Raw genomic sequence first — 15,420 nt, forward strand, 5'->3', positions numbered from 1 at the left:
TAGAGAGCCAGGTGAGAAGAGGAGAGGAGCATGATGATGATAAACACTGGTGAGGGTCTAGAATGCACATTAGAGCTTTTTACTACATGATTCAGCTTGATCGGAAATGATAGGTATAAAATGAAAGGTATAAAACCTGTTGCGACTAATTTAAGGTTGTACAAATATTAACTTTATGACTACAATGTAGAGATAAATTCACAGAGCAAGAATCATAGAATTAAACCAACCCCGATATGATAAGGCCATCATGTTTGTACAGAGAGGTCAGTTTATTTATTTCTTTAACCTATTTGATTGCACAACTAAAGTCATCACTCCCAAAAATGTTTGTTAAGCCATGTTTGAACTCGTACACAGAGACTTGATACCTCTTTCTGTGCTTCAGAAACTTGATTTGGCTTGAAAGGTAAACTGGGCAACTCAGCCGATGACTCAATATAACCTGGATAATACATATGTAGGCCTATATATGCTTCCACTGTCTACTCTTGGTAACTCTACAGAAAGACTTGATCATTCATCGAGCCCCTTTAGTTCTACTGTATGTATGATAGGCTATATGGTTGTTTTTTGAGATTATTACAAACAACCTTTTCAGAAAATTAAGCTTAAAAAAGTTTTCTTCGTTAGTTTTTACCTTTCATAGTGCAACATAAATCCTCCGGACTGGTACAGATTGCTTATCACCATCAGGGTGAAAACATCAGCCCTGACTGTTAAAACATATAAAATCTGACATACCTGGTTCATATAGGACCTCCTTGGTGTCTTCCCTCTAGCTATAAAGATACCATACAGGAGTGGCTCTGTCCACAGAGGTGCAGGCCAGATGGAAATCTCTCACTGATGACATATGAGGCGGGATGTGTGAGGCGGCAGCAGCAGCTGCTCCTATAAAGCTTCAGGAGGAGGGAGTCGCATCACATGGAGACGTGGAGAGTCGGTTCTTTCTAAAGGACAAACTCAACATCTGAATGATGACACCCTAAATTATGACAGTTTAAACAAAATAATTAATAAACACAAAACTCTCAAAACTCATTATAAGGACTTGTTGATATTTTCATTATCTTTAGGTTATTGATTTTTGAAGGGAAATGTTTTGCAAGTGATTGGTTAGGAAGTCCCAGCAAGCCAACCATCACTTTATTGATCTGAGAATCAATTCTTTCCCAGGGACACAGGTTTGTATCCTTTTCCACTGGATAACTGCAACAGAAAACAAGGTTCTGAGAGTGCAACCAATTTCTGGAGAAAGAAAAATGGAAAGATTTGTTACAGGAAAATACTACAATTGATGCTCTGAGTCTGGATGACTGCTAACAGGTAACCCTGTATGTCCATATGTGTAATAGTGAAATGCTCATGGAGCACCAAGTTTCTTTAATTCGCTAATTCTCAGTTTTTCTGGATTAAAGCACAGAGTCATTGTAGACCTATCATTTAATTACCACAATAAAACAACAAGATGCAGGCAACTCCTTAAACCTCTCATGCAGGTACGTCTGGATTTAGCCAGCTCACAGGTTCCTATATACCATTTTCATTTTTATTTTATGTGCATGAATTTACACATTTTGAGAAAGTCTCATGGTTTAAGCTCAAAACTAAATGTTGATGGTGCAAATTCTTCTGTTAATTAGGTCTTGAGCACAATGCTGGGCTAAATGACCAGAGAAGCTACAACTGACCACACACACATGGAAACTGTCGATGTCTGTGCAGCCAGAGTCCACTGTGCTTTAGGGGGACGAGTCAATTCTGTCACACACATAAGCACATCATGGTTGAAGCACAAACACTCGCGTGTGGAAAAGAAATGTCTTGGAAAGAGTGTAAAATGTTTATTGTTATTTAAACGCCAAATCACTGAATTAACAAAAACAAGTCATGTTAAAAATGGAAATAAAACATGTAAAGGAAGGAAGTTAGCGACACTTAAAAAGCATTAAGCTGTAAAACTGAAAAAAATGAGGGCTTTTCATTGGCCATGAAACCATCTGCATTGAGACCAGATCAGAGCCGGGGACCAGTTCATCTTCAGTTCAAACCTTCAACTCTTCAACTTCCTCTTCTCAAGTGCAGCATGAACTGGTCCCGGAGCTGCTCTGAACTTACAGTACAACTGACTCTTGATGGATCACTTAGAAAGGTTCAAACAAAAAAAACAATGTCTGTAAAAATCAAAGACTCAAATACTGATAGAATATAACATTGTCACTAAAACATAATAAGTCAGGAGGTGAGGTGGTCCAGCTTCAGCTGCAGGTTGGCGCCCTGCAGGCCCAAGTGGAGGATGTGCAGGAGACGGGAGAGGAAAAACCGCCACAGACTTCCTTGATGATGATGATGATGATGAGGAGGAGGATGAGGAGAGGCCTTGGAATAACAGCTCAGATAAAGGCAGATGACCTCTTCTCGAATGAGGTCAACCTGTCTTTTTCCCAGCTCAACAGAAACAACATGCGTGGTACAAAGACAGGAATATTCCACCCATATTTTTCTCAAATTATAAGCGAGGAGGGATATGTTGAAAATCCTTTCGCACTTGGCTTGAATTTACAAAAAATCTGATGTATGTCGTTTGTAGAAGAACTCTGCTCTGACAGCGTCGGCTAACGACTAGCGCTCTGAGGAAGCTGAGGAGGGCTGCGAGAAAAGACAAGAGGCTGACGGAGGACTGCACCATGCTCGTCCGAAGAAGCCTCTGCACAAACTGAAGAGTCACGAATAAAGCAATAACCTGGGAGAGAGTTGTTTTTTTTTTACATTATGGGAGAAAAAAAATTAAATGGAGGCTTCCAATTAAATTTCTAGAAAATAATACAGGAACTACAATATATTACAGATTAACTGTGCCTGCTCAGGTGCTCGCCTTCCTTTGCATTTTCATTTTTATCATCATTATTATTATTTTGTGCAGGAGAAAATAAAATCTGAAACAGAGGCAAACAAATAAACTAAAACAAGCCTTTCTTATTTACACTGAATACAGGTATTTCATTGCATTACAACAACCCCAGCTGTGGCTGTCCGTCCTCCATCTCTCACCTTCCCTAATTATCATAATTGCAGAGTTCAGACACTAGGGGGCGTGTCAGAGACCGAGGGGCATGTTTCTGGGGGTTTGTTGTTGGAACTGAAAAGCTCAGGTTGAGCTGAGGAAGCTGTACAGATCCTTAAAATAAAGGCCTATCTGGGAAGGCTTCAGAGTTTTTTGAACAGCACTGATTCGGCTAATGTGGTCCCAGCCCTGAGCCCCCCCACCCCATGGAGGGGGGGTTTAGAGGTTGTCCCCGGGCTGGTACTGAGGCTCAGTGGCTGTGAAGTAGTCCTCCAAGAAGGCCTGCAGGTACTCAAAGGTGGGCCGCTCCTCGGCGTCCCTTTTCCAGCACTGCAGCATGAGCTCGTGCAGCGAGATGGGGCAGTCCTGGGGGCACGGCATCCTGTAGCCCCGCTCCACCTGCTCCAGCACCTCGCGGTTGTTCATCCCTAAAAAAAACACATCAAACACACCCAGAGTGTGAGAATGTTTCGCTCAAGGCTCCCAAACACACCAAAAAGACAGTCTGAGGACTTTGAGGACCCTCAATAGAGCTTTAACAGTGGAGACAAGTTTATCTAAACATTTTAAATGTAAGAAATAATTTTAATTGAGACGTTTGAAAGAGTGTCTTTGGTCTAAAACTAAACTAAATTTACCAAAATTAAGAGTATTAGAGCCACGCTGAGGGAAACTTTGGGAAATTTAGAGGATAAAGTAATAATATTATGAGAATTCTTTTTTTTTTCTTTGCCAATTAATTGCACAATTTACTGACACTGTTGTTGTCATATCTAAAGTACATTTAAATTCATCTTACTGTTTTATGTAGTTTTTTGTTTTACTTTGAACACAGTTTTTCGCCTGTGAACTACAAATTTCCACTGAAACCATTAAAATGTACTGTATGTTGTTGTTCTTCTATGCACTAACAGTAATAATAACAAAACCCAGGTCGATATGTTTGAGTGGCAGCTGAATTTCCAATCCAACAAGACCACTGAAATGACCGGCTTAGATTTATTACATGCACTAATATAAATGATATTAATAACTCCAAGTTCAAGTGACAGTTACATTTCATTTCATTTACATTTCGAGTGTTTCCCCTTCACTCATTCAGTAGCTGCACACCACTGCTACTACATTATGAGTGAGAATTTCACATACTTGTTTATGGCAACAAGCCACTAATGGTTTTGCCCGTGCGTTGTGTAAGCACAGAAACATCCAACGTTATGTTGCTAGTTGTTTAGAGTCATTGACGAGTGCATGAAATCTGGATTCTGTCTTTCATCAGAGTCAGAGCAGCACAGCTCACAGCTCAGCCACCACATGACGTGAACCAATACAATGAAGCTCAACACTGTGTCTTGTTGAAGATTACATCATTGGAGCCAAATCTTGGAGCATCAGACTCAGTCTCATATTCTGTCAGAGAGCGAGAGTTCACCCAGATGAACTACATGAGATGTTACAGGAAACACTGTGTGTACAACTCACAGACCACTTCACTGACGTGTCCCCAGGGGCTCAAGGTTGTTAAAGCTAAGCTGCTAGGTTCTCCCTCCTCACCTGGATAAGGCACCCGGCCCTTGGTGACCAGCTCTGTGAGCAAGATGCCAAACGACCACACGTCTGACTTGATGGTGAACTTCCCGTACAGCGCAGCCTCCGGGGCGGTCCACTTGATGGGGAACTTTGCACCTGCAGGAGAACAGAGAGAGGAACATGACCTCTACTTCCTGCTATCATCATCGTCATCATCATCATCATCATCATCATCATCATCATCATCATCATCATCATCATCATCATCATCATCATCATCATATCACAGCAGGACCAAGTCGTCTCAGTCCACTGCTGCCTGCCTCTACACATGTGGTTATTGTATGCTGTTATGTAGCTGCTGCCATGTGAGTCTTTATTTGCTGTAATTCCACAGGTGAAAACAGTGATGTGCCTGTACGTATATTTGTATACATGTGTGCATTGTATATGTTACCAATAAAAGCTGTGAAAATATATTTTATGTAAGGGGAAGTTGACACACATTGTTGAAGGGTTCAGGGTCGTCGTCTGGGCCTTGTAACTATGCAGAATAAAGACTGTGTTAGAAACTGGAAGAGGAGACTTGGAGAGATTTTCTTGAGCAGGAGAGGAGAGATGTTACTGAGCTCCATATTGGGAATAATCAGATCAAGTGTGTGTGAAGTTTGGTCACTCTGAAAGTGAAACTATCTCTGCACCTGCTCTTCTAAGCTCTTATCAGTCCCAAACTTTTATGATGAGGCTCAAACTGAATGTGAGGTGTCATGTGGTGCCAGATGCAGAGTGTATGGTCAGTAGGTAGGAGTCGGACGTAGATTCAAAGCAAGAACAGACGTCTCATCTATTTCCAGTGCAGTGTTGATGCCTCTGAGTTGCAATCAGCTGAAATTATAGGTTCTCTAATTACTCTTCAGGAGCCTTCAACTCCATCTCAGGGTCTTCTTCTTGTAAATAGAGCTGACCGGTTGTCAGGGAGATGATTTCATGGTTACGGTGAGGTCATGTGGTCGTACTAAGATCAACTGATGACTTAACTGTTTCCATGACAACTCACCTTTTCCATTAGTTAATGTAAGACAGGCGATGTGGCTACAAACTGGACGTTGACTTTCTTTTTTAGTCTACAGTTTTAAAGGCCAACAATATATTTCTTCAACTCTGATAGATGTTGGTCAGACGTGTTCTACACTTTAACAGAATCTGGACGTCAGAAATTGCTAATGAGTTATGACTATTTAGCTTAGTGATGTGTTTGGCTGTAAATTATATTGTTTAAAACTGACATCATGAATCACTACTAGCTGAAAGGAGAAAATACCCCCCTCAAAAATAGACTATTAGGACAATATGATGTCATCAACCTCAGTCTCCTACTGCAGCTGATTCTGATTGTAGCTACATTGCTTAATATTAGCTTGTTCCTTTGATGAGGGCGCACTGAGAGAGTTTCCTCCATGACCTAATGCAGTCTTTATGTGAATGTGTGTGTGCGTGGGAACATCAGGAATGTGCATTTCGGAGCCCCACCTTGCCGAGCAGTGTACTCATTGTCTTCAATGAGCCTGGCCAGGCCGAAGTCAGCGATCTTGCACACCAGATTGTCTCCCACCAGGATGTTGGCGGAGCGCAGGTCTCTGTGGATGTAGTTCATCCTCTCGATGTAGGCCATGCCTGCTGCCACCTGGAGCACAGCACAGACAGCACGCTGCATTAACACATGTACATACACGCACACACCATCCTCACATTCACTCTGCTCAATGCTGGAAATATGATTTACGTCAGAAAACATGGAGGGAACCTGCTCTGTCTGTACATTAAGCTACCAGTCCCACTTTGTTTGTGAATGGCAGAGAAATCATGTCCAACCACTCAGTGGACCGGATTCTGATTGTGTAGAGAAGCAGTTCAGGGTCTGAAACACGTTGGATGAGGAAAAACCTTTGTGTGGTCTGGATTAGTGGTAGTTGATGGTAATTACAGCTCATATGAAGACAGCCTGCAGACCTAACTAGTGCTGTTAATACAAAAAACCTGCGAGGTGGAAAACAAATGGTGTCATGTTACAGACCATTTACCCAATATAAGATTTGTGACCATCGACTGTGTGTGTTGTATGGTATAGAAACACTATTCTATAAAATGAAGAGCGAGGACAGCTAATCTATTAATAAAGAGACGGACACATTCATCTTGTTTTGACTGACTGGTGTTAAGCAATTAAGCATCGAATCTCAAAACTCACTGCCCATGTTTAAAAATAAAAGTCTCACTTAATGTGAAATACTTGTGAATAGAGTTTGATGATACCTTGAAAACAAAATGAAAAATTGGGGATTATAAATAATAACATATACTGTATCATACATATTTGCTGGTCAATTGAATATTTTTGGGCAGGAAGACTGGATAAATAATTTTGTGCTTTAGGTCAATATAAAATGCAATTTTCTCTATTTTTCAACATTATATAGAAAAATTAATGAATTAATTGTGAAAATATCTAGTTTAACAATATTGGACCTCTACTTAGTGTGACGTAACTATAACAGGGCACCTTCTCTCTCGGCTTATCATAATGAATTTATCATGGAATATGGAGGAAGTGTCGAGCATCAATCAGGAAACATGTCTCATTAAAATAGAATAAAATAGACGGATATAAACTCTACGCTTGTTTTATGCCAGTTTTCTCTGCTGCTAAGGGAAGTAAAAGAAGTTTCCAAGGTATCTATAAAATGTTGCTCTCCTGTAACAGAAACACACAGCGACCACACAGTGAATATAAACCATGCAGGTCTCTGCTCCAGGTCTACCTGAGCTGCCATGTCCACCAGGTTCGGCAGCTTCAGCCCTCGCCCTTCTCCGTCCTTCAAGAATTCCAGCAGGCTTCCTACAGAGGACGTAAACACAAGTCTCATGTTAGTTCATAATACAGTACATACAGACTCTGAAGACACAGGCTACTCCCCTTTGTCCCACATCCATATGTTAATGAATGGTGCCCTGGGAGCAGTCCCAGTATGGCAGCTGGTGGTCTACTCTGGATCTGAGGTTTGTAAATTGCCTTTTCACTTCTATTTCAGATCATAAACAGTAATAACAAAGGAGCGGGCCGGGCACAGATATTTCAGACATTCATAAAACTGTTTCCCTCTTTCAAAACACATTCTCCAGCTTAATGGGCTGACCCAGATGTGGCAGCAGCTGCATACAGCAGACACACAGTGATGCACATCAAAGTTTCCATTGTTGTGCTCTTTGGTGTTAAATGTGCATGCAGAGCTCTCTGTCTTGTGTGGTTTCTACATTCCCGGGTTTTGGTGGATTGTTTTTGAAGACCTTAATTATCTTCAGTGTCTTTGGAAAAAACGCTCACCATAACAACAGTTACAAAACACTTCTGCCTTAAGGGAACCCGTTTCTAGAAGACCTTTCTTCTTGTACCAACATCAGGCTAAATAATATTTCCACTCACAGACAAAATATTCAAATCAAATGGCAGATGGTCATCTCTGCTAAACTTACTAAGTCTCTACTTCAGAGAGAATAAAACCTCTCTGTTTTCCTATTTCACCTTTGGGCCAAAATATAAGCTTATTGCTCTAAATACATCATCTCCATTACCAATGTAATAGTGAATACCATCCCAGGAGAGCTACTGCTCTAAGCCTTTGGGCAGTCATGTGTTAAGTATCAATTAAACTGACTTTACAAAACAGGGGGGTTACAGAGATATCATAACCTCTTCTGTGAGTTTGTGATCTAATGAGAGTAAGAGCAACATTAAGGAACAAGGACTGAGACATCTGCTGCTGCTGCAGCCATGAAGGAAACACTGCAAACTCAGAGACAGCAGCAGACGTCCTCTAATTATAAAGAGAAGCTACAATAAAAATGCCCTCTGTAATAACAGTAGTCCACCTTTTCTGTTTCACATAGACTATAAAGAGGAATACAAGTAACACATAGTATAACCTGATGACATTTATCTAATGCTGCAGTAGTGTAACCAGTATTTTACATTATAAATATTATTGAGTTGAAGCACTTGAGAACTTTTTAATTTCAAAAATACTCAAGTCCTCAAAATAACATTTCCATGTCAACTTACTGTTATATTTACAGAACCTAAAGACTCTGAAACAAACTAATTAATATACTAACTTGATCATGTTTAATCTATAGAACCTGTAGGATAGTAGAGTATGAGGCCAAGCCAACAGAAATGACTATAAAACACAACTGAATCAACAAAAGGACAATGTCTTGGTTAATCATTTCATCAAATTAAATGAATCTGAACCATGAAGCATCTTCTGCCTCATCTTTATCTGACGTTGCAATGAACACAGTGTTTGGTTCATCACATTCTTCTGACTATAAATGGAACACTAGATGCTCAGCTTCGCCTCATTTCTCTTTAGCTATTTGTGGCCAAAACAAACAAGTTTCTTTTTCATGGTCCGTCCTGAGGCAAAGTGGCTACACATGTGTTTTGTGCTGCTAGTGGACACATGATGACCGGGGTGAGTGTAGCTGAAGTTGCATCACCCTGTGATTTAATATGTAAAGAATGTTGTGTTGCAAAAATATTTCGCAGCACCAGCAGGGCGGCACAGTGGTACAATGGTTAGCAATGGAGAGCACTGTCCCCTCTCAGCAGGTCCAAAGCCAATAGGGTTCCAGACTGCCCCTAAATGGGGGTTTTTTGCCCCTAAATTTTAAGACCGTGGAGGTAAAGTAAAGTTTCATCTAGATAGATACAGATAGTCTTTATTGTCATTCAGACATTAATTCAAGATGTACTGCAGAACAAAAAAAAGTTTGCATTAGGCCACAATAAAAACAAATAAATAGGTTGGTGCCGATGCCGATGTGTGTAATCGTTATAATAAAATAAGATAAGAATAAGAAAGAACAAAAATCTACTTGCACATGTGCAACCAGTAAATTTGCGGGGGGTTGACTAAGTCAACTTAGTCTGAAGCTCCGTCATATTGGTCCATTAAGTCCATTATTGAGTAACTTGAGACTCTAAAGCACCCATAGGTTTCCAAGCAACCCTCACCCTGTGCCAGCTCTCAGCTACATGGGTAAGTGGTATAACCAATAGATGAATGGAATCAACACTGCAGCTACAAAGTGGGTATGTATGGTTCAGTTTCTGTTTCTGGGTTACACATTCACATAGGTTCCTACTTCCTACAGCTCTAAAAACAGAAGGAAAAGTTAATGAACTGAGTTTCTGAAACTGAATCAAACCGCAAAACGCAAAGAACAATGCACATGCCATGCTAGTTAGAGGTGTTGTGTGTGTGTGTGTGTGTGTGTTCATCTACCTTTGCCCATGTACTCTGTGACGATGTAGATGGGCTCCTCTGACACCACGGCGTACAGCTGCACCAGCTTGTCGTGTCGGAGCTTCTTCATGATCTGAGCCTCCTCCAGGAAGGACTCTGGGGACATGGTGCCAGGCTTCAGAGTCTTCACCGCCACCTTAGTGGTGCCGTTCCATGTTCCTATAGCACACGCACACAGGGACGCCGTCAGTGCACCGCGAGCGTCGATTCATATTCATATCACATCATTTCAAAGTCTGACTCCGCAACCCTGCTGTCTAACCTGAGGAGATGATTGACGGCTGAGAGGAAACGCTCCTCAAAAAAAAAAAAGGGAAAGTCTGACTTTGAAATGACAATGAGGTAAACACGCATCACAGAATGAGATTAGGAGACACTATGAAAATCAGTCTGTCTTTAATTCTCATGGCCGCAGGTTGTGCTGAGGGATAATTAAATGGGTATGAGATTTAGAGTGGACCTTGATTTGAAATAGCTTTTTAAAAGCCAGCAGGGCTCTGAGAGACACAATATGGCAACACGGGAGCAGATAATCCTTTGTAGGATGATTAACAAAAGCAAGCCTGTAAGCTCCTCACTGACTGCATGCCAGTTACTGTAACACAGAGCACGGTGGGAAACAGTAGACACAATAACATGTCGAGATCACTGATTGACTTCAGTGGAATAGTCCTCCATTTGTATCATTCTGTGACAGTGATGGATACAGGGTGGGGTTAGTGGGATGGGAGTGGGGGGGGGGGTGGGGGGGGTTCATTAAGGAGTGAAAGTGGGCTTCTTCACTGATGCAGCTATGCAGACACTTTGAGATACGAGACCGAGCAGGTGATGATCACCTGCTGGATGAGGATCCCAGGGGGGCACTGGGTGTCATCTGCAGGGACCTGAGAGCGCATCGTCATGTTCTGCAGTATGGAAGTCTAACACGGCAAATATCCCAAACACACAAAAAAAGATGTAGTGGAATAAACATCCCACAAGAGATGGAAAAAAGTAATTTCTAGATACAGCTTCTCTCTCATGATCTCTTTTCTGCTCGCTTGAGTTTTCAAGTATGACTCTAAACGTCCTACTGGAAAGAATGTCTGACCCATCTCCTCTCTTTCTACAGTATGATGACCAGCTGTCACCTCAGCTTTGAGCGTCTCCTTTGGATCACATGTTTCTGAAGTGTTTGAACAGCACCTCTAACGGACAAGTTATAATAATGTGTTTGACAACTGATGGAAACAGTAAATTTGAGCTTGCAATTGCAGCTGCAAGCACGTTGTCAACACCACACCTTGTAACACCCAATGGTGACACGTTCAGGGGCATTTTGAACCTATTCCAGGTTTTTTAATTGCTTAATTAGCTAAATGAGTTTTGGATGCTGTTTTTAACTTTGCATTATGCAAATTAAAAACAGTTAGTTAAAGCCACTGTCACTGATGCAAGGGTGAAGTAGCTGCTTTATTCAAAGTGATTTGAGAGTCAACATAAGGCAGAGAACCAGCAGCTCTGAGCGCTGATTTCATTGTCCTAAAAATTATTATAATAGTGTGCCACACTGCAGAACATACTGGATGTGAGGTAGAAAGGTTTTCATGGGGAGAAACTGATTTTTGAATCCTATTATATGGATTATGTTACAAACTGCAATAAAATCTAGTGGGAAGAAAGAAATAATGTTCTTTCATTTCTAACTAGTGAACAAAATGTGTCATTTCTTATCCTGTCACATAAAAAAAAAAGGGGGAAAAAAGTGTAAATCTTCAGATTCATATCCAAGGTGGGTGGGTCGGCTGTGAAAATGAAAAAGATAAAATCTTCTGTTTGGGGGATTTTCTTACCATAAAAGACATCAGCAAAACATCCTGTGCCCAGCTTCACCTCCAACTCAAGTGCGTCTCTGCTGATCTCCCAGGCATCATGACTCAAGCCCACAGTGTCAGGGATGTAGTTCACACACACGCCCGTTAAATTAAAGCACAAACCATCCGCACTCTCTACAGGGGGGGGGGAGGGATGATGAGGCACACACAGTGTTAACTACAGGTACATGCAGTAAGGCCACATGGAAGGAAGCCATCTTTAGACTGTGAGAGCAGAGTCTCCCGACACACTGGGATGTTTTTCTACTTAATTTGGGGAGGACGGGGTCAGAAGCCAGAAGTTTTTCCTCTGGCAACATCCTCAAACTGAGAGTGATCAAAAATTCCCCCGCCCTGTTTGATTTGACCTCTCCCTCCTCCCAGGTCACAATCATTTGTTTTAGAGTCAGTCTGGTGTCTCTGCTGATTCACAGCGGCTCCTTCCCTTGTGACCTCGTCTTTTGAAGGCGACCGGATCCGTACCCATCCAAACCTCCCCAAACTGCCCGTTCCCAAGACGCTTGATTAGCTGCAGCGACTCCCGTGGGATTTCCCACACGTCTTTGGTTTTGACGGACAAGTCGGCGAGGCGGGGCATCCCTTTGTGGCAGGGAACCACCAAGCGACAGCAAAGCCCAGCGGCTCGGTCTGCACGTGCCGAGCAGGCGATGCACAAATAAGAGCACAGAGAGAGAGAGAGAGAGAAATACAGAGTTAACATAGCACCGAGCAGGGGCGGAGAGGAGAAGCTCACAGCAACGCGGCAGATAGAAACAACATGGACCAGAGATGGAGCAAACATGAAAGCCAGAAATCGCTTCCTCCCTTTCTGTTTGGTGGATGGCTGCTGCTGCCAGGTCAGAGGATGCAGCAGTGATTGGTCTAATAATAATAAGAGGTCTTCAAGAGGGGGTCTGTGACCCTTAGACGGTACTCAACTCAACTCAACTCAAAATTTATTTATATAGCACATTTAAAAACAACCTTAGTTGCCCAAAGTGCTGCACAACATACATAGAGTCAAGTGCTAGCAATATAGAAAAAAAAATAGCATAAATCATCAACATAGATTAACAATAAGATAGGGCAATAAGAACAATTATTAAGATAAGGTAAAACAAATAAAAGCTATACTAAAAGATGAAAATAAGAGGTCAGGGTACTAATAACAGGTGCAGGGGGGTCACGAAATCTTTGGTTGATTAGAAAATTTTTATAGTTTTTCGTTTCCATATTTATCTTTGAAATAAAAACATCAATTTAAACAGTTTGTCTGTGTGATTATCATATGATTGACAGACATTACTGATGTTGGCACAAGGTCTGTTTATAAATGGAAGTGGGACTGCCACCCTACTAACCGTACCTGTACATGTCTAAAATAAAAACATGAATAAATGATCCTGTTCATTATTTGAATAGCTTAGTATTAATAGAAAACACAATTTTATACAATGGGGCACTGGCAGGGTCCCTGGGGGTCCTTGGTCTCTGCCTGTCTGCCTGTACCCATCTGACCACTCTGAGTACGACCCTCTTCCATCACCTGTGGCTCTATAGGACCTTTAATTTTGACAGGTCTGGCTAACAAAAAGACACTGTCGAGTTGCATTGTGGGAAAGTGAAACACTTTTACAGCTTGACCCTGGCTCCAGCCTTTGCCTCTGTGTATTACCACCACTACATTCAAGTCACAGAGCCGAGCATCTGTTTTTCTGCAGATAAGCACCAAGCCAAGGCCGACATCACTTATTCTTTACTCTGACGGTATTTCCAGGATCCTTCACAACTCCTGGAAACCTCTGGCTGAAAAACTATTCCATCTGCAGCAGCACCATAAAACAGTTTAAAGTTAGCTTCTCAAACTCTGAATATTTCCTTCAGATGCTGATGTGGAACGACGTATTTGTCCCGGCCCATTCAGTGAGAACAAAAAGATATCAGTTATGCTTGTTATGACTTTTGAAGAGACGGCGTTGCAATTTGGTTTTTTTTTTACATTCATTGTCCCTGGAGGGTGAATCCTAATGATTCAATACTTTCTGTTCATTCATGTCTAATCTGAAGTCAGATGGTGTTAGCAGTCACAACTGTCTCCCTTACACTTTTAATTATACTATGGATAAACTAAGCTAACGTGGTTTGAGCTCAGTCTTGCCAGGTTGTGGTGGCCCTGTCTTGCTGAATGAATCTACAGCCAGGATGAGAGCAGCTCATAGTAAACGTACAGGCTCTATGTCAAGGTTGAGTTAAGCTAATGGCATTTTCTGCCTCACATACACTTTACGATAATGACAGTCATTTATCTGAGGAGAGAGCAGCGGTCACTCATGGGGGAGATCTTCATCTATAGTTGTAGTTAAACACAAAGGCAGAGCGGGGACTTGATGCTCCAGGAGGAACATTAGCAGCCGTCCTTGTTTAGACGGCTGAGTGCTCCTCCTGTTGCTTCCACTTCGATCCCATCTTCCTCCGTGTGCGCGACTTGTTTTTAACCGATGTCACCGTGTCATGAAATCAAACGTGTTTACTCGTGAGGAAGACCTGCTGTTTGCCAGCCATTGATTAAACCGCTGAATTAGGGGGAGAGTTTCCGCCGAAACTTCCACGCTGATATCTAGAGACCTGATATCTGGTGCTGGGGGTGGGACGGAGGGGGGAGGAGGGTGTTTGCATGGGGCAGTAAAGACGAGATAAAGGCCCGCGCTCAACTTTCAACTCGGCCATTAAAGCCCATCTGGCCGGGCCTGCTGCTTCATCTGCTGCACTCACACATCAATACCGTCACACTATGTGGACACTACGTACTGTAGTGGTTAGGAAACAGGCGCTGGTCCAACCCGAGGACAAAGCTACACACTGACTGCACATATTCACCACAACTGTCTCATGCTCCTGCAAAACTAAAACTTCTGCCACCAGCTTTAAAGCGTAAAGGTGCATTTCAAGTCAATAAAGAGGGACTTTAACTTTTGCTGAGCAGCCAGGAGCTGGCATGTTTATATAACTATAAGTATGACCACATTCATTTCTAATGGTATATTTGTGTTTATTTTTTGTATGTTGTCATTATTTTGAGTCTGATGTAGAGGATTTATATCCTGTATCAGATGTATTCAAATTTCATTTAGAGAGGGTTATTTGTGCTGCTGACACTTGGAAAAGGTGGGGAACTTCTGCCCCAGTGGGAATAGTGTCAGAGAAAAAGTTCAACCCTTTGTTTGTAATAGGAAGAATACACCATGTGTTCTTTCAACTCCCATATCTTCATATCTATGTAATCTAACTTGAATCTCAGCTGATCATCAGGGCCTCTTGCATTGTTGTGTTCAGTTGTGTTCATGTGAAGAATAATCTGTAGGGTGTGGCATGGCTCATGAAAGACAGGAAACACAGAAGAAAGCAGAAAGCTATAAAAGCACAAGCCCTGAAAAGAATCGAGGGGTATTCACGAAGGTGTGTTGTCGGCTCTGCATGTTGTGGAGAGAGTGGGTTAATGTTCCACGACACAGACGTACAGTAAAATCCATATTGTTGATTTTCAGGACTTAAACATCAAAATATCAATGTGCCAATTAGAGCATGACAGGAATAATATCCTCTT

The 15,420-nt window shown here is 41.8% G+C and overlaps 1 protein-coding gene across 4 annotated transcripts in view; it reads right to left on the minus strand.

Annotated features, from left to right (window-relative positions):
• Positions 1–1,885: 1,885 nt before the first annotated feature.
• fynb (FYN proto-oncogene, Src family tyrosine kinase b) overlaps positions 1,886–15,420 on the minus strand; it is an 80,512-nt gene continuing 66,977 nt past the window's right edge. The window contains exons 8-14 of one of the 4 annotated variants that reach the window (XM_084000578.1): positions 12,300–12,464; positions 11,796–11,951; positions 9,943–10,122; positions 7,417–7,493; positions 6,128–6,281; positions 4,622–4,753; positions 1,886–3,495 (exon numbers count right to left, since the gene is read on the minus strand). In XM_084000578.1, coding sequence (XP_083856704.1) covers positions 3,287–3,495; positions 4,622–4,753; positions 6,128–6,281; positions 7,417–7,493; positions 9,943–10,122; positions 11,796–11,951; positions 12,300–12,464 — 1,073 coding nt within the window. In that variant the 3' untranslated portion in view covers positions 1,886–3,286. The remainder of the gene's footprint in view (positions 3,496–4,621; positions 4,754–6,127; positions 6,282–7,416; positions 7,494–9,942; positions 10,123–11,795; positions 11,952–12,299; positions 12,465–15,420) is intronic. The other 3 variants (XM_084000576.1, XM_084000577.1, XM_084000575.1) reach the window with 3 other exon arrangements.

This window comes from Trachurus trachurus (assembly GCF_905171665.1).
Source record: "Trachurus trachurus genome assembly, chromosome: 24".
In the NCBI taxonomy this organism is placed as follows: domain Eukaryota; kingdom Metazoa; phylum Chordata; class Actinopteri; order Carangiformes; family Carangidae; genus Trachurus; species Trachurus trachurus.